At 30.1% G+C, this 21380-nt stretch overlaps 1 protein-coding gene across 1 annotated transcript in view; it reads left to right on the forward strand.

The window, feature by feature from the left end:
• The window catches only part of LOC118192547 (uncharacterized), a 31851-nt gene that overhangs the window by 2077 nt on the left and 8394 nt on the right, over nt 1–21380 (forward strand). The window contains exons 2-3 of the mRNA XM_085823097.1: nt 3563–3682; nt 13056–13174. Coding sequence (XP_085679223.1) covers nt 3563–3682; nt 13056–13174 — 239 coding nt within the window. The remainder of the gene's footprint in view (nt 1–3562; nt 3683–13055; nt 13175–21380) is intronic.

Genomic DNA, 21380 nt, shown 5'->3' on the forward strand with positions numbered 1-21380 from the left:
GTTTGCTGATAGGTACTTATTTTTTCCCCCATCATATTCCTTTAAAGTTTGTAAAGCCTTAATTTATATTTAAAGGTATATGAAACCTGATTGCATTATCCCTTAATATTGTTGAACAGCACATGTTAAAGCAGCTAATTATATTCAATAAACTCTAAGCTTTTATAAATTTATATAATTCATTTCATTTAAATTTTTAAAAATATATAATTTTTTTTTATTTATTATAGTTTAACTAAATTATTAATTGATGAATAATTTATTCATTTAAGGAATGCATAAACTAATTTGAAAAGAATACTTGTATTACATTTACAAAGAGAATTTTGCAAATAATTTGCATTAGAAGGTAGACTAGTTCAAATTAGATAAATTTCAGGGTATATATTTTATATGAAATTGTTTTATTTCAATTCATTATAGCACTTTACTCCAGAATTTTGAGGGTGAAATTCCTTCATTTCATAAAGTTTCAACTAGCATGTTTTTGAATTAAATTATATTTTTTAATTGTAGACTATTTTCACTTAATATGAGCAGATTTCACTTAGCAAGATCCAGGCAGTATATTTATAGCCCCCCCCCCCCTCATCAAGTTGTGGGCCCTCAGCCGATTTCGGCTTGGCCATTACTAATTTTAAAAGTGGTCTTCGCTTTGTTATGTAGGTACCTAATAGGTGGGCCACCTTTGCCTCCTTGGAAGGGAGGGACAGTTACAGCCAGGCCTTCTCCGGAATTCGAACCCAAGCCCTTTAGTATCACAGTCGGCTCCTCTAACCACTATACCATGTGAACACCATAAATTTTACTAGTATTTGCATGCTAAATCTAAAAGATATCATGTTGTATATCTTTATCAAATAACTTTTTATAATTACATTAGGTTAAATAAATATAATATGTATAGCCAATAACTAGTCACAACTGTTAACGAAACTGCAGCTATTGAACATGAATTAGTTTTCAATAAAATAAACACTTGACTAATGTGGATGAATTATTGAATTAATATAGTAAAGAATTCACCAATAGCTCTCTTGTTGATCAACAGTGAACATATTAAATTGATAATAACAAATGTATTGGTAAAAGAAGCCCTTCCAGAACTGAAATAAACTCGGAGTAGTTGCATAAAATATTTCATACTGCTGAAGAGTTGAAAATGTAAATTATGGATCTGTATCCAAGCCTGGGGGAAAAATTTTTCAAATTTCCTATATGAACTTAAATCTGTGATTTGTTATGAGAAAAAATATTAAATATTTTTTTTAAAAAAAGGTTCAAATTAGTACTTTAAATAATATTTATCAAAAAATATTTAAATGTCACTTTAGAGGATTCATTGGGGATTCTTGTATTTTTATATATTATTTTTTTTATTTCTTTCATGTATTTATAAGCACATATATGTGAAATATTATTTGCAGTTTTCATATAAAATACTTTGAATAAAATGTCTAAATTTAAAAAAAAATTCCAACTATGAGATAAATTTTATATTTTCTCTTTCAGATTCAAAGCATATGAGGTATTGAATGGCACCAAATTGAAAATTTTAGAAAATAAGGAGACTGAAAAATTTTGAAATAAAATAATTTTTTGCCTGTTATGTCAAACCATTTTTGTGTGCTGTTTTTCATTAATTATGTGATTATATTTTTACTTGTTAAGTCTGTCTGGGTAATATGACTTTTATTAAACTTTGAAATGCCATTATTATTTACTCCATCTAATATACATATTTATACATTAATATATATAGTACTTAAGGTTATAAGCTAGAATACTAATTATTAGTGATAAGTTTGTGATCATAAGCATGGTAGATCTATAGCGAACATAGATTTAAGCTAATTCTGCTGAATGCCTTACACAGATTATTTTACTAATTCTCTTTAAAAAAAGTACTGATATTCATTAATATAATACTGTATGCTAATATAATTAATTGTCAGATAATGCTAACACTTTTTTATTACAGTCTGTTACTTTAAAATAGACACTTCAGTTGACCCTCCCTTTCTTTTGCATGTAATGCGTGTTGTCATCAACGCACAGAGCAAATTAGAGTATTTGGCTTTTTTTTAACATCATTATTGTCATGGTTTGAGGGAGGAAGAAATGGCCAGCACTATTAAAACAAGAAATAAAATATGAAGAATGTATGAAAACATATATAATAATGATTTTGCTGTTATTCTGAATTTTTACTGACCTACTAAATCTATAAAACCAAATTGTTTGGTTAGGTGGGTTGGGCTGTGCCCACTTCTGCTACCTTATATGCCATCTAATGACCTACTAAATCTGGAATTATAAAACACAGCAACTTGAACAAATTAAACTTTCAAGTGAAAAGAAATAGAGGTTAAGATGAGATAAAAATACATGACCTATTGGTGAAAAGAAAATAACAAGAAGTTAATGGAAACATAATATATATATATATATAAAGATATGTTATTATGTTTTAGTTTTCAAAAATACCTTCCTTTCTGTGACCACAAAACCTGTGAAAGTTTAATTTAAAAGAAAAAAAAAATGATAATATAGTTGATTTTCAAAAACATTTTGGCAAAGAAATGCAGTTATGGCTAGATGTTAGTTGTGTTTAATGATGTTTTTGTATGAATGTATTATAGGGAAATCAATGCATCATATATTCTTATGCTGCTAAAAATATGGATAAATGATAATAATAATAATTTATTTCTTCTATGAAATAGAAAGCTTTTAAAAGTTTTATGAATTTCATATAAAATATGCTGCTTACACATTTTATTTAAAATCCTTCCCCCTTTCGAAGTTAAGTCTCGTTCAAGAAGGAGTTTCTTAAAATATGATGGCATAAAATTATATCTCAGCATTTTTCACAATGCTGTAAATTTTTCAAAAGTAATTAATATTGGAAAAAGTATACATAAATTGTAAGGTTTTATATTTACTTGTTTTGTGTTTTCCTCTCTACGTTTTTTTAAATGAGTTTTAGCATGGAGTAGTTGACTAAAAATATCCTTTGTTATCCTGAGTAAGATGAAAAAATTAGATGTTTCAAAGCAGAAAGAGATGATTCTTGTATGTTAATGATCTGTAGTGAAAGCTCACAACCAAACAAAAGGGCCATTAATTTGTGTACTTAAAATGTGCATATTATCGTGCTGTTCTATGAATCTATAATTATCAGTTCCTCACACTTTATATTACAATATTTAACATTGATTAAGATTTGGGGAAAAAACAGGGTAATTTTATTTGTATTTATTGAAAGTATTCTACAACACAGAAAGAGCTTTCCTTTTTACACTTACAGCTTTATTAACGATCAATTTAGCAAATGAATTGTTTAGTGTTATCTGACAAAATATATTGGAACCTTATCTGTTATATATGTTAAAATTAGGTAATTATTTATAGCTAAACGAAAAAGAACACGTCAAAACATACTTGTATTATTTTTATTGTGTAAAAAACTGTTTATTTAAATAAAATTGGATTTTTCTAGGCAGAATAAATTAAATAATTACAACAGTAACATTGTTTCTTTTTTTTTTTTTTTTCTAAGGCTTACTAAAGAAAGGATTTTTAAAGAAACTGTTAAAAGATATAGCTGTTCTTCGTGCTACTCAAAAAAATCATGCAGATATTTTGGATTCTCTCCTGGAAAGAAATAATAAAAGCAGCAGTAAGTTTCTAACTTCTGTCATTGTTATAAGCTTTTATTTAGCTCTCTTGTGGTATTTGTCGCTATGGTCAAAAAGTTTTGTATAGCTCAAATTTTACGCTACTTATGGATAACAATTCAATGTGTTGAAGTGACTTTTTTCAAAATACAGTTTAAAAAATTTAAATCGAAATGACTTTTTCACACATTATCTTCATTTAACAAACAAATGGAAGATCTCAAAATTCTGCTTTTAAGCACCATTGGAAAAAAATCGAGACTTTAAGCACCATCAGAGTGGAAAAATCTTTTAAATCAAGTCTATGTGAAATTTTTTAAGTTTTCAAATTTTCACAGATTATAAACTAATCAACTGGGTATGAGCCTTAAATCTTGGATGAATATTTGATAATGTAGGACATAGAGTTTCTTCAATGTTTTATAGAACGGGCTGATTCCCCTCCTCTCATTTTATAAATGTTGACATTGAAACTGTTGTCTTGCATGAATGCATAGTACAAAAAATTAGAAGTATGTATAAGGGCATTTCAGAAAGTGTTGAAAAATACTGTCCTCATCTTGAGTCTGTGTTAATTTAATTTTTTTTTTTTTTTTTTTTTTTTTTTTTTTAATTTTGGCCATTTGATAATGCAGTAAACTCTTCTAGAGCATTTAATAGTAAGTAATTGGCATTAATCATTTCAATTGAGTATAATTTATGAACACAATATTCATTTTCAGCATTAAAATGGAAGGAAAGTATTTTAAAAATTTTTATATCTGCACATTTCAAATTACTATTATATCTTTAAGAGTTAAATCTTTAGAAAAGTTATTTTATAAAAGTATCTGTTGCTGTAAATATTTCTAAAGATCCATTTTGAACTCTATTTTTACATATCCTCACTTTATAAAAGAACTTTCAATTTTATATTTTAATACAGTCAAAAGTCGTTAATTCGGACACCCATAATCCGGAATGATCTATAATCCGGACCTCAAAGCTAAAAACTTTCTGCACATGCGCCGCGTTGACTCATGCGCATAGGCGTTTACGTGTGCGCATAAGACCTTTACGACTGCGCATATGCGTGTGTGCAAGAGCAGAATATGTTTCCGCGTGCACGTTTTATGTATTATCAGAAGGTATAAGCTAATATTATCTAATTATCTACTTCAGTTAATGTTGATGATTGTGTTGTTCCTTAATTGGATCCAGCTTATTATTTTTTGCAGACTGTAAGAGCAATTTTATAAAAGTAAACTTTAACTTTCGATTATGTCAAATAGAATTTCCGATGCTAGAGCTCCCAAAGGATCTACAAAACGAAAGTATGTTTCGATGTCCATCAAACAAAAAGTGGAATTGCTGCAAAAAATGGATAAAAAGACATGAAGAAGGTGACAGAGAGGTTAGTGAAAACGAAAAAATTTCGATTGACAAGTTAGTCGGTATTCTCGGCACAGCAGTTCCGGGACTTGAACAGCGGAACTTTGTAACTGAACAAGAAATTATGTCTGTTTATAGAATTAAAGAGAAAGTATTATCACATAAAACGAAGCAACTTAAACAACTTACATTGAAAGAAATGTTTAATAAAGTAAACAAATAAATATTAAGCTTTTTTTTGTAAATTTTGATACCCTTTAGATCATAATTGTTCTTTATTTCATAAATTACGGTTTCATATTTTTAATTTTAGAATTTCTGCATGCAGTTGTTCTTTATTTCATAAATTATGGTTTCATATTTTCAATTTTATAATTTCTGCATGCCATCTTACCAGATTTAAACTGATGATCTATAATCCGGAAAAATTGATAATCTGGAATTGCCGAAGTCCCGACGAGTCCGGATTAACTACTTTTGACTGTATTATGTATTTTGAGGGACTTACTAACATTAATATTTATTTTACTTATTATTTACTTATTAGTATTATCACATAAAACGAAGCAACTTAAACAACTTACATTGAAAGAAATGTTTAATAAAGTAAACAAATAAATATTAAGCTTTTTTTTTGTAAATTTTGATACCCTTTAGATCATAATTGTTCTTTATTTCATAAATTACGGTTTCATATTTTTAATTTTAGAATTTCTGCATGCAATTGTTCTTTATTTCATAAATTATGGTTTCATATTTTCAATTTTATAATTTCTGCATGCCATCTTACCAGATTTAAACTGATGATCTATAATCCAGAAAAATCGATAATCCGGAATTGCTGAAGTCCCGACGAGTCCGGATTAACAACTTTTGACTGTATTATGTATTTTGAGGGACTTACTAACATTAATAATTTTACTTATTATTTACTTATTAGTATTATCACATAAAATGAAGCAACTTAAGCAACTTACATTGAAAGAAATGTTTAATAAAGTAAACAAATGAATATTAAGCTTTTTTTTTTTTTTTGTAAATTTTGATACCCTTTAGATCATAATTGTTTTTTATTTCATAAATTACAGTTTCATATTTTTAATTTTAGAATTTCTGCATGCCATCTTACGAGATTTAAACTGATGATCTATAATCCGGAAAAAGCGATAATCCGGAATCGCCGAAGTCCCGACTAGTCCGGATTAACGACTTTTGACTATATAAATGTTTCAATTGTTGTACAGTGCACCTTGACTTATGAACCGCTGAACAGGCAAACGTTTTTAGATTAAAAATTTTATGTCCTATGTTAACATTTAGATATGAATTTGATATTCTTGAGATATGAATTTTTTCATATCTCACTTCGACCTCTAGACTTGCTTGTAAAAAATGAATGATGTTTAAATCATTTATTTTTTTTAATATGTGACAAATATTACAGTTTTGAAAGCCATAATTCATTATGAAAAATCTATAAAATCAGATCTATAGTCAATAACTTGATTTTTCAGCTGTGATAGTCTGTAAATACTTCATCTTTTTTAGAGTCGCTAAACTTTTTCATGAAGCAATAAGGTTTGCTAATCAGAATTCATATTCTTGCAAAGTTTTGAAAATAATTGTTAAATACTTGACCTTTTATGAAATTCAAGATATTGTATAGTGTAAAAACAGCAAATCTTCTCCCCCCCCCTTTTTTTTGTCTATTAGTGCTTTCTGATATATCAAACAGTTAGTAAAAATGATATGTTAATTAATCATCAGCTTTAACTTATGATACAAATCCAGTATTCTTGTTTTACATTGCTGCAGCACTGTTTGTACAAACATTGATGGAACTAACTCCATAGTAAACCCTCATTTGTCATCAACATTAAGATACCTTTCTATCTTGTGTGTGCTCCCAAAGGATGACAAGAATTTTTCATGTGTACTTCATTCATACACATATCTTATATATACTCACTATTGTGCTGTAAGTTAAAAATTGTGTTGTTAAGTTAAAAAATGTTTAAGTTGTGCTATAAGTTAAAAATATTAGTTGTTGCATCCAACTATCTATTGCAAACTTTGGGTTGTTCTTAAAATCTAGGTTGCTGCAATGGTAACTAATCCCTCAAAATATTATTTTACTGTATTTGAGGATTTTAGAAGTCGTACTTTGTACAGTGGCACCTTGACTTATGAACCGCTGAACAGGCAAACGTTTTTAGATTAAAAATTTTATGTCCTATGTTAACATTTAAATATGAATTTGATATTCTTGAGATATGAATTTTTTCATATCTCACTTCGACCTCTAGACTTAAACAGTTAGAATATTACAAATCAGGACTGGGTTTCATCTCTGATTTGGTTTCTTCTGGGGGAAAAAAGTCTCAAAGAGTATTCATTACTAAGGAGGAAATGGCTTTATGTGGATACAAATCAATGGACAAAAAATTTACTTTACATTTTTGTGGTAATGCCAACTGTGCCTTGACACCTCTGTTCATTTATCACTGAAAACCCTCAGGCCTTTAAAAAATATAATTTTAATTGTCAAATATGTGTGTCATTTGGAGGGCTAATGTCTGAGCTTGGGTAACTAAAGAGAGTTCTCTGAATGGTTAGCAAATGTTTTTGCTGCCATTGTAAAAGAATATCTTCAAGAAAAGGGTTTACATGAGAAGGTTCTCCTTAAAATGGAAAATGCACCAGTGAATCTAGTACAGTCACCAAAATTCACCACCAGTTTACCATAACCTAAAACTGCATCAGTCTTAAGCCAGTGGCTCAAAATATTATTGCTAATATCAAAGCTATTTTCCAAAAATGTTTCAGAGTTACTGTTGATATAGAATTAACCATTAAGAAATTTGTTGAAGAGCCAATTTCTTAATTGTTTGCATCTTATTATCAGGCATCAAGACAATAAGGCTGAGGGTGCCATCTGTTGACAAAAATTGGAAACAACTATGAAATAAATTCCTTAGAAGCTGAAGGTAAAGAGGAATTAGACTTGGGATCATTAATTAGAACTGCAAGATTTTTATAAATGTGAAATACCAAAATCTAATACACCAATGGAAGATGTTTTCTCCATAACCGTGGCTGGAGGAAAATAGAAGATGTGATTGTTTGACCAGCAATTTTGGGTGGTAGATGATTTATGTATTTCTTTTTCTTAACATATGTCTCATACTCCTTAGTAAAAAAAAATTTCAGGCTCTTATTTTAACCAATATACAAATATATTAAATCAGTTGGCAAAGAATACTGTATATATCTCAGGAGTTGTCCAAAATGGCATCTGTAGATATGGAACTGCAAATATTTATATATCTCAGGAGTTGTCCAAAATGGCATCTGTAGATATGGAACTGCAAATATCTATTAAAAAGAGAAAAAATAACAAATCAACTTCTATAAAATATATGTAATTTTATAGCTAATCAAAGGAAAGAAAGGAATGACTACAGAATTTAGTATGTTTCTTGTTATTGGGACCAGACTCAGAAATGAATGTATATATGCATGTGGGTACACACACACATATACATACATGCATTTCTGAAGCCAGTCTCAATAATAGAAAAGTGCGTAGAATTCTTATGATCTATAAAAACGAGAGAATAAGTTTTATTATGTCGTGACGAAAATTTTTCAACTGCTTCATCAATAATACTAGGTGAAATGCCTCTTTCGTTTGCAGTTGCTCTTAAATAGTTGAGTTCTTGGATCATGAGCCAACTAAAATAGCATAGAAAATAAAGGATTGAAAGAGAAACATTTAAAGCATGGAATTTCCTTAATAATATGAAATAAAATTAAAACTGTTTATTTAAGGAAATCCTTTAACCTTCCCTAGATAGGCAGAGAACTTCATTATGTTAACCCTCACATGATAGTATAACCATTGCTCATATTTTTTTTCATAATTTTGAAATGTGCCCAATAATTTCTTAACGTCCTATACATATGTATTGTAAACAAGTGCACTATTTATATAAGATGATTGCCCAATGCCTAGTATGTTCATGAACTTGAACATTTTCTTATATAACTATGGGACCTACTTGTGCCTAACTGAATAAGCAGCTGAATGCTGATAGTTTATCTGTTGCTGTGTCAGGCATTCATGCTTTCCTCTTATTTAATATGAATATGAGCTAATTTATCTGAAAAAATCCTCTATAAAAGTATCTCTCCTAAAGTAAGTAATTGTTAGATAACAAATCTAATCACATAGCGTGGCTGCCAACTCTTCTGGTTTTACCAAACTTCCAGTTTTTCATAACATCTCCTGGTCTTCCAGTTTTAATTTTGGTATTATTCTATTATTATTATTCTATTGTCGGGATGCTAAAAGCTGATGAAACATAGAAATAATCACCAAAATATTTACGGTTAGTTGAAGAAAATTCCATTTGAAAAAAATAACCTAACAGATATTCATAAAATTAGAAAATTTTATTGTAAATTAAATAATTTCCCAAAGAAATCAGGCAAAAAAATTCTTTAACTAATTAACACAGAGTCATGAAACTGTGAATATCATTTAAAATGTCTGAAAATATTTGCATTTTAAGATGCTTATGTTCCTCATAAACTCAATTAAATAAGAATCTAATTGGTTATGTTGAGTGCCACATTGTTGTTTATTTCGTACTGCACTGTAACCTTTCAATAATTTGCATATGGCATCCATTATCGATATCAATAATATGATATTTATGGTAAACACAGGAATGTTCAAATCCGGCCTCTGTTAATTCTTCACTTTATACCTTTTCCAGCAGTCCCAATATATTATAATGCCATCAATAATATTTTTTCCAATAACTTTAAGCAAAGTTTTGGCAAAGCAGTTTGGCACGGACCTAAAAAAACATTCTTTTGTTTCTTGGGAAATCCTGCTGTACACCCACTGAGGCAGAAGGATACAACCAACATCATTTTTTCTGACATGAAAACAGACTTTTGTCAACTTCGACAATATTAGCAGTGCCGCATATTTTAACTGACGGTCTAGACATTAATGCATGGCACCGAATTCCCTTATGTAACTGTTCTAGTTAACCTCTCAAAGCCGGCTGGTACAGCAGTTGTGCCAGGAGAATGACTTTCTCAGACGCCGGCATTGGTACAACTGTCGTACCATCTATGCCCTCCCCATTTTAGAGAATCGCCTATCTGTAGATCTTTGGGTGGTCCATTGTCGCTGCTCAGAGTAGCCGCTGGCTACGCATTATTTCCCTCTTCTTATCAGTTTGGCTACATTTTGGCAAAAACCGCAGGTTTCGTCTCGTGCCAATATACTTGAAAATTAAATAGAGACCATCTCTTTCTCAATCTGTCTCATAATTTTAATGCTAATTTTTTTTAGTACTGACTTTTGCTATGATTAAAACGTCAGCGATTTTGCACGCTCTTTAAGCTTACCATATTTAATGTTTTTTAATCATAACAAATAAGAATAGATTAATATTTTAGATTTAATGCCCTTCTAGAAAATAGGTAAAACCGCTTTTATCGTTTACTTCCTTTTCATACTTATGAATAATAAGATTTTATTTTGACATTTTTTTGTGGAGTGCATAAAACCCTTAAGAACTGTTAACTCTTTCAAAGTGCTTCTATTATGCAGGCAATTTTGTCTGATTTATCAGGAGATAAATAAGAGACAATTGTATGCATAATAGTTTTTGTGATTTTCATTCATTCAGTGATTGCTTTCAATGATTTTCATTGATTGTAAATTAAATAAAATCAATTTATCTTTAGACCCTCTTCTAGGATGAGCTCTGCCAAAAAGTATTTAAATATCAGTAAAGCTCATGTTACTTCTAAATTGAATCAAAACATCAGTTACATTTTATAAAATTTCGGCCAGTTTTATTTGCTGAAATTCTTATACTCCTCAAGAGATAAAGGGAATTCAGACAAGTTGATAAAAAAATCTTTAAAAAAGGTTCATATGAACCAGTCTCTTGGTGAGTTTAGCAAAACATATCGCAATGACTTCTGTCCCAGTAACAGAACAGTACCTTAATTTTTAGCCTTTACGAAGGAAAATGTTTCTCAGCAATAAATGAAATTGATTGAATTATTTAGATTAGGCAAATTCCATTTCTCACCTCTGTGGATTTTCAGAATAATTTTTCTTAGTAAATTTTATTTCATCTGAACTCTATTTTTTCTTATTACATTTTTATTGATCTTACTAAATTTTTCTTTTTAAATTTCATTTGATCTGAATTCTCCCAATCCATCGTAGACTTTTATATGAAAATTCAATTAATATGTAATCAATTAATATTTGTATCTATATTTGTTTACTTCAGTAAAGTTTCAGTATATGGTACATTTATAAGTTTAACTACTAAATACTATGCACATTAATTTAATTTTGTTTTTATCATGTTTGAAAGTGCTTTGATAAATGAAAGCTTTCCTTCACTACGTGACATTTTTCTCCAGTGGCGTAGCTAGGATTCCAGTGCCTAGGGACAACTGAAGAATTTGCGCCCCTTTCTATGTGCCAAGAATGCAAAACATTCATTAAAAAATTTCGTAGCATTAATTTGGCGCCCTCTGGATGCTGCGCCCGGGTACAGATGTCCCCTCTTGCCCCACCCTAGCTACGCCACTGTTTTTCTCAGTATAAAAGTGTAAGAAAATTACAAAATGAAATTAACCAAAGAACATCAAATTCAGAATATCTAATGAAATGCTAATGCATTTTTGCATCAGAATTGAATTACAAATAGTTCAGTAACCTGAAGCATGTATTATAAAATGAATTATTAAAGTCAGTTTGGAGTACCTTTGTTATGATGTTGCAGCACAGCGTGAAAGCGTTGTGGTTCTTGAGATTTTCAATGTCGGAAGTTATGACGTGGCCAAAGGAAATTAGGTTTATTTCAGAATTGTTGCGGTTTTTAATAATTGTTAATAACTTTTTGTTAATTCAACAAAATGAATTTCTCACCCATGTTAACTCGGGCAAATCAGGAAAGGGTTAAAAAAGAGTGAAGTTTAAAAAGTATTTTATTGTAGACTGCCCTTCTGTATTTCATTGTTAATATAAATAATAAAATTTTGTCAGTGATCATTACAAATTTGTTATTCAGAAATTATTTTCATATTTTATAATTTTTCCAGATCATTAAACTATTGGTCGTTAAAATGGAGAATGTAGTCCTCTTTCAGAAAGTTTTCATTCTTTGTTATGTGTCTGATAGGTATTACTAACTTATTAAGAAAGCCATGTTTCTGACTCATATTTGCCATTTGAATTCTGAGGAATTATAATAATTTCAGACATGCATGTTCAGTTCAGGCCTAATTGTCTTTATTTTGTAATTTGAGCATGATAATGTAATTTTTTTATCATTCTTTATTTTGTTTATATAACATACAACAAAACTTTTGATTTCCCAAATTTTTGATAATCCAAACTTTCATACCAGTGAAGTTAATTAAAATTAATGTTAACTTTTCTCTTTAACTGAAGTAAATTTGTGTATAATTAAAATCATTCGCGATTCCTCATTTTATTTAAGGAATTTCAAATGTTTATTTCTTCATTTCTGCAGAGCATATTATTAACATTTTTTATAAAAGCTGTTGTTATGTATTAAATTCTGCTCATTTGAGGAGGAAAACTCAAGAGATTTTCTGTTAATAGTTAGATTTACAAATCAGCAAAATTAAAATTAAAGTTGTTGTAACAGTATGCTGAAAAAAATTTGTTGTTAAAAATTAACAACTCGGAAACAAATTTTTCATTGTAGATACTAATTAAGTAATTTGAAAAGCAATAAAATGAATATAAAATTTGACGATTTGTTACTGCATGAATTTTCTTATGAGTTTTCTCATTTCTGAGAGTAGAACATCCATGTTGCAATTTGTAAAATAGTAAAGTTATTTGAATTCTTAAAAATTTTTAACAGATTATTTTATAAAAAGTTTTAAGCCTTAAAAATTATTAAAAATCATGCATATTCTTTATAGCTGCTGCTGAGGAACAGCAGGAAGAAATAAAATTTGACATAATCTTGCCACTATTGAATGAAAATGATCTATTTCGTTTGGAAAAGGCTCTGCTTGATCCAGAATGTAGAAATTGCTTGGTATGTTGTAATTTTTAATTAAGCTATAAGAAAATGAATTAGCATTTATGGATTAAATGTTTTAAAGTACTTACTTTTACTTTTCCTTCGGTTATGAAAGTTGATGGAGATCCCATCAAACTAACACCAATCATTTCAGTGTAAGTTTTTATTATTCTTTATTGATTAGATAATCAGTTGTTACAGGTTATGGATGTAGAGTTGGCCCCTGCTATAATGAATTTTAAGAGACAAAGTTTTATTCTGTATATGAAATCAGATTAAAAAAATTGATTATTCTATGAAAAAAAATTAATTTGGATGATGTCTTGATCTCCAGTATCACCTTGTGGCAGCCCCAAGTGTCTTATTGTTTGAGTATGCCATATAGCAAAATCTGTTGATAATTGGTACATTGCACTTTTTAAAAAATTCTGGAAATTAACCTCAATTTTCTCTGTAATTCTGGATGTAGATAACTGACTATTAATGCATCATGGATGGATTTAGCTAGCTATTCATGCCACACTATATAAATTGTGAATATGATATTTGTCTATCATTTGAACTAGTCAGAGTTAAAGCTGTTGAAGTCAAGTGAAATTCAAGCAGATATTCAACCTCCAAAAAAATGTGTTGAGAAAACAAATATCAAAATTCAAGCATTTTTAGTTATGTATTTCTTTAATTAAAAATCATTTGCATCTTGTTAATAAATATAGGTGTATTTTTTAAATCTACCTTCTTAAATTTGTTTTCATTAAATGTGAATTTCAAATTTGGTTTATTTAAAAGGTGTTAATATTAAATATATATTTTTCCTTCTTTCATCATTTTATTTTAATTTGGAAAATTAAAAAAAAAAAATTAAGTACCTTTTAAGAGTCAGATTCAAGAAAATTCTTTTAGGATTCATCCCAATCTAAATACACATTTTTGGAGGCAGGGGCACTAAATCACAAATTATTTAATTCCCTATAAAAGGTACAGTGAAAATTTGCTATTCTTTTATTGTACTAAACATTTTTACTTCATTCAATAAAACTTACCTTTTAAAAGTTTTGAGTTAAAATATTTAACAGTTTTTTCAGTTAGGATTTGTTGGCAATGTAGTTAAGCAGCTGCTTAGCTTCTCTGACACAATACTTGTCTGGATACAGTTCATTCCCAGCATATCTTCACCACTTGCAGCATAGTAACTCATATTTCTGTGTATGCAGTTAGGAAGGAATAGTGGACCGCTACATATTTGATTGCTCACAGAAATCAGGACACATTCTTAAAAAAATGCAGCTTCCACAAACTGGTCAGCATTGGCTTCTAACATTAGCAGTAACAGATCTGCACAAAATAAAATTGGTTCAATCTTTATTTATTGTACCACTGCCTACTCAGCCATATCAAGCCATATGCAGCCTGTTCCACACATATCCATAACATAAGTTTTCATCAGCGGTTGAGTGGTAAAGTAGCTGTACACTGGTAGTTCGGTCTGGGGTTTGAATGGTGTTTTCTTCATTTGTAATGTATAGACAAGCTAGTTCCTCTTAGAAAATTCTCCATGAAGGCATCCCTCCTGTTTGGCAGTTAGCTGTCTAGAGTTTTGCCATATTCAAATAAACCAAACTAACATACGTATCCAACAACAACCCCTCTATATTCATTGCTGTTACCAATATTCAACTTTGTACTTAGTTCTGTATTGATGTGTATATTTTCAGTTTGTTTATCACCTGCCCATATGTTTAGATGATATTCTTCCTATCTTAGCTTACACACCAGCTGCAATTTAACTCTTTTTCATACAATGCTGTTACAGTTTTGTCTTGCCTTGATTGCTCAAAGTTATGTGTATGCTTAGGTCTTCTGTTAATCAAAGTGTCCTGTCATCATTAAAGTGTCTTCGAGTTATATTCAGTCATCTTAACTCATCTCACTATCATAGCCCTGTATCTTCTGATGAGTTGGCATCCAAACTGTACGTGGTTGACATCCCATCAGAGATCATCTCGAGCCATGACCAGTTAGGATTTGTAAAACTTGAATGATAAAATAGTGCAAAGATTCAAGTTTTCAAAATTCCAAATGCCCTGTCTCTGTATTTATTATAAGTAACCTGAAATTTTGAACTTTGATTTCCGTCACCACCCAAGAACATGAGCGTTTTTTCTTTCTCTGACAATATGAGTATTTCTTTTTCCATAATAAAAAATACCTTTTTAAATTTTGCATTTTAATAACATCTAAAGACATTATCATTCTGGGATTTCTAGTTTCTGAATTTTCATTCAACATTTACATCTTTAGCCCCTACAGATATACATTTTAACAATACTTTTTAGAACCTTTGTGTTCTTGATATCAGCTTTTATTGTGGCAAAGTTGTGAAAAATATCAGTTACAATAACTATGAAATGTACTTTTAAATAGACGACAGTCCTGTATAAATGCAAAAATTTTTTACATTGAGCCATTTCGTAAAGTGATAAAATGATGGCCAGCATCATACTATACTAGTTTTTATGTGCCATTAATCTCAATACAGTTTATTTGCTTATTTAAATTATTTCCAAGCATATTTGAGTTTATTAAGTGGCTGAATTAAATAGATGGGGATTTGTGTATTGAAAACTCTGATGTCAGTTTTAAACTTGTATAATAAAATAATAATTAACAATTAATCCAATAAATAATCCTTAAAAAATAAGGAATTAATGCTAAAATTAAACTATTTATACATTTTTGAAATTTTTATAAAAATTTATACAACTATGTATTTAGCAGAATTTTAATTTTCACAAACAGTTGTTTTCTAGACAGAAGAGAAACATGCCAAAGTAATACAAAAAGGAGTTAAGCAACACTCTTGTGTTTGGTATAGATTTTAGTAAAGACTGTATCGATTTTGAGGGCAAACATTTATAGGTCCCTGTTTTAGAGAAGCATTGAGAAGGACTGGATTGGAATAAGAGTCACTTACAAGATAAATCTTTGTGAATGTGAAAAGCTTCAAGAAAATCCAATTCACCAATGGGAGAAGCTTTTTGAATAATTTTTTAAAACTCAAAGCCAAAATTATGACTAAATTTCTAACTATGATTGGGCATTGAAGACTTGTTAAGTTCAACCTTTTGGACATAAGATTCATGTTCCTTGATGAAAAACTTAGGAGTTCAAGGAAACGCTGTTTTAGTTCGACTGATACATCTCTAATCACACTGACAAGATAAGCTATAAAATCCTCCAAGAATTAAAGTCAGAAGTGGAATATAAAAATTGACTTGAACTATACATTTTATTGATAGATGAGAACCTGCATTTTGGCTTCACCAATCTCAAAATTATATATGGCTCTGAAAACCTTCCTCCTTAATTGCTTGCCAATAGTTTTACTGCACTGTGCCTTCTCTCTCCTCCAATAGCTATTATTTTTTTAAATATTCTCTATGACGATCAGTACACTTATGCATGTGTTTGAACCAATTTTCAAAGCACTTTCTCTGCTTTGATTGAGGTAACTCCAAAACATGCATTTCAAATGCATTAGCCACTTCGGGTGTTGCAATTCGCTAACCACATACATAATTTATGTTTGATTTGCAGAGCTAAAAAATGTCATTGGCTGCCAAATCTGGGCTGTACAGCAGATGACCCATCAATTCAATGTTTTGGCCTATCAAAATTTCCTTTGCTTGAGCTAATGTGCGAGAGCTCGCATTGTCATGATGAAGAAGTCTTCACCTCTTCCACTTTTTTCGTATTTCTCCGATGACTTCTGGCAAACAAATGGTTAAGTACCATTCGGAATTGACCGTCTTGCATTGCTCTAACACCACTGTTGCCATGTGATCAGTAATGCCAAAGAAACAGCCAACCATTTGCTTCAATGTGCTTCTTCTGTTAACAAGTCTTGTTGGATTAGGTGTGTCTTGAAAGACCCAAACAGATGACTGCTGTTTTATGTCGTGCTCATACACAGAGATCCATGATTCGTCACCTGTGTAGATGTTATACACAACCTTTCATGCAACTTGAACATATTTTTTCAGCATTTCCTTGCACCAATTGACACGAGCCTTCTTTTGAGCATTCGTCAGATTATGCAGGATCCAACACAAGCACATCATTTTATGGCCACATGTTCATGTAATATCTTATTGATGCTTATTGTATGCCTCAATCTCATGGTATGTCACATGATAATCTTGTGCTATCAGTTTACACAGCATCAAAACTTTCTGGCACAAGAACTGATTTTGGAACGAAATTCATCCTGGAGCGAACGTCGACCACGACTGAATTCATTATACTAGCTTTTTACGGTACTGTAAGATGTTGCTTTATCACTGTATGAAAAATTAAGTTAATCAAAGCATGCTTGTCTTGATAATCAATGTTGAAAGTTATGAAAAATAATTGCACGAAAATGTTCACGCGTCATTTTTTGCCCGAGGTGAATTTTTCTATTTACTGTAAACAAATCACGCTAAAATGGCAAAACATTCTGAAGAAGTTATGGTAAAAAAATATCAAACTTTCAATTTGAATTGTCTGCAGTCACCTAGCAACACTGTTGCCAAGGCCAACCTTCGTACGCATTACTCATGGGGAAAACCACGAAACTTCCCAATCAGCCAGCCTGTTTTTCTTGGAATTCAACTCAAATCAGAACTACCAGAGTTCAGCAATTTTACTCCTCGGCCGCTAGTGGGCTAGCATGGAAAAGCAAACAAACAGAAAAAGGTTTATGGTGAACAATAATGCCGAAGTCAGATACATTGTGCATCATAAGAATATCAAAGAAGAGTGTCAAATTCAATTTCAAAAGTAAACTGGATGGCTGGATCAATCAAATTCATAATAGATAAAATCAGAGATATACCTTCTTTATTACCATTGAAAAGCACAAAAGTGTCATCTATGGGGCAAATCCTGGGACGAAAAGATAATTTCCAAATAATATGACCTCAAAACAGGAACATTAGTAAATAGTGATTTAACATCCCCCCCCCAAAAAAAAAAAAACCGTAATGGAAACATAAGGAATGCTTCAAAAGAATTCTTTAGTGGTGTGAATAGTATGAGAAAGTAAAGGAGAAAATAGGGAAACTAAATATTTGGCTAAAGGATTAAGTTGGAAGGTAAATATTGAAAGGAATTCCAATTTTGTGGACTTTGGGCAGAGGGTAAAACCTAGCACAGTTAGCAATAGGTGAAATAAGTGTTTTTTTAAACTGAGCTGGGAGTATATAGAAGATTTAACAGCTGTTTTAACTTTCGTGAAGTCAGAAGTTGGAGGATATTTAGGAATTGAGCAGTGTCGCCTTTCATTTATTAGTTTCATGCCTCCATCAGTGTATGTGTGTTTGTCCATAACAACAATATGTCTGCCCTTATCACCTTTGGAATTATAATGTTAATATTAAAATGAATTTCATATAAGGCCACCCTTTCCTTTAAGATAAACAAACAATTTGTTGTTAATATTCACATAATAAGTAATTAAGAGGCAGATTGTGTCATTCTGTGTTTATGGAATTTTAGATAATTAGAAAAAGCTTTTTATTGGAACAATTTGACGATGATTTGAGGGACTGAAGGTCTAGAAGATTTGAAAAGCTGAAATTATATTTTAATACTTTCTTCTGATCCTTCAAAAGGATTATAGAGATAATAAAAGTGCGATTAGTATTTACAATTGGAAGATTAACAAGATGGGATGAGACTAGCTGATTGAAATGTGAGCTTTTGAAATTTAGAAACTAGGACTTTTTTATGGCATTGAGAAGCAGTATCGGTTCTAAACCAAGATTTTTATAATCAAATGAGGAAAAATTTAAAGTGGCAATTTTTAAATGGAGTTGTTTTCTATCTGTGTTTGTTTAATGTTGTTCATCAGCAATTGTATTCTCAATTTTGTAAATTTGGAGTGCTTTTTTAGCTTCGACTGAAGTTGGCATGTGATTACTTTCTTCTGTATGTTTTCCGGGCCAGTTTCTGCTGTTTTTTAACACATTTGTATAATATTGCTCATTTTGTCAAACGTTTTGTCTGAATATTGCCATTATTTGGCACATATTCTAAAAATGAATCTATATAATTTCCTTCAGTGATGTCTGGAACATTAGCTGTAGCTTGAAATTCCTCTGAGACTACTTCTATGTAAAAGCCACATTTTGTTTAAAACAGTTTTAGTTGTTTTATATGAGATTGACCTCCTGCATTGATTATAATGTACATGATTGATAACAGAGATATCAGCTTACTTATCTCCTTTAAAATGCTTGCATTTTCATAAGATTTAATGCTGTTTATAATTTTCTGAAAATCATTCCTGTAATGGTATTTGAATGTTTTTATAATACTCTGTTCTAAAGGCTGAATGTTAGAAGGTGTATTTTCAGGAAGAGAAATGTGTGTGCCATGCATTTATATGATTAGTAAAGCTATTTTTTCATTATTCGGCTCACTATCTCATTTTAAAATAAAATCAGTTAAGATATTACCTTATAATCCATGAGTTTTCATTGCTGTGGTACGTTGGAGGCAAATTCTCAACTCCTTTCAAACTGAGGTTTTCTACTTTGCCAGTAACCAGTGCTACCTTCTTAATTGTGTAGTATATATTGCACAATAGCTCATTGCTTCAGTTCCTTAAATCAGCTGCTGTTTCACCTTTAAATGTGTAATATGTGTTCTAATAATGTTCCATAACACAATCCAGTTTTGTCTGTATTATTAATTTCAAGTGCCTTGTATTCGTTTATCAATTACCTGATAAAATCTATTTTACCCAATTATTAGCTGTATGATGATCTGATTCTTTCTTCTCATCATGCAATTTCCAATTAATAATATTATATATCTCTTTCCAATTTGTGAGTCATCCGTCAGTTTATACAAAATTGTCTCCTAGCATTGCAGTGAATTCTACAGCTTTTATAATGAAAAAAAGCTCTAGAAATAGAGCCTGGTTGCACTTAACATGAACATCAAAAGTTTTTAACAATATTTAAAAGTTTTTTCAGACTTTAAGCTTTTCATTAATCACTTGAAAGTTTGCACTTTGTTAAGTCAATCTGCCATTTCATGAATTACAGGTATGTCCAATGTTTTCTTCACTTCTTTTTCAGCCTAAAGAGTTTTGTCCATTTTGAGCTCCTGTGCAGACAAAGAACTCTAAAAATCAGTATCTCATTGGTAAGGTGTGAGGGATGTCACTTATCTCCCCCTTTTGGGGAGGGCGAAGGAATGCTTGAATGATAAATAAGTTCAATGGGTAAACTATGAATAGCTTTGAGAAGCACAAGTAGGATATTCTGAGTTTTATAAGTGGCAGACACAATTTTAGTAAAGCACAGTTTTTCTATTGATTAGTATGTATCATGTTTTGGTTCCTTGAAATTTGAACAAAATAAGTGACTGATTTTATTAACCAGTGAGATTAATAAGTGATGGATACTGTATATAGAAAATGCCTAATTTAATTTTGTGACATTCCGCTTCCCTACTTAAAGAGGAAGAAAAAAAATCTGTTTAAGCATTCATTTAGAAGTTACAGCACAGTCATAAATTAGGGCAACATATAATGTATTAAAACATCAAATAATTATATTAATCCATAAAAAATTCATTATTAAAAACAGTTATTTATAATTTTAAAAAATTACACATTGTTTTGGTTGTTGAATGTAAAAAAGAGGGGGGACATAAGATTGCAGTACAAGAAGTAGTAATTACTTTACAATTTTTAATTCTGAAAATTACTATTACAGATCTAAAATTCCTGATTTATATCTAGTTTTTGAGGGTATACATGATAACAGAGATGGGGATTTAAAATTCTTAAAAATTTTTATTTTCACTTTATTTATAGAACTTTAATCTCTAAAATTTAACAAATAAGTACTTGAAAAGCAAACTACCAGAATGTCATCATGAAGTCTGGTAAATAAATGCAGCAATAAGAATACAGTGAAGTTTCAAATATTTGAGGTACACATTTGTCACTTTTCTTAATATGCCTAAATTTTTACCTGTAAATTTACATTTTTAAAAATTATGTGTTTATGTTAAATTTATTTGACTTAAAGTAAGAAATTTGCATGGCATCTACAATTCTAAAAGTGTTAATTTGCATCACAGATTTTCATAGTTGCATGGAACCCCAATATTTAAAATACAATAAAAATAGTATTATTTAGTTTTAAATCTTTTTTTTTTTTTT

This window comes from Stegodyphus dumicola, chromosome 9, assembly GCF_044657685.1.
Source record: "Stegodyphus dumicola isolate Sdum_Otavi_A_Nest chromosome 9, ASM4465768v1".
Classification (NCBI taxonomy): domain Eukaryota; kingdom Metazoa; phylum Arthropoda; class Arachnida; order Araneae; family Eresidae; genus Stegodyphus; species Stegodyphus dumicola.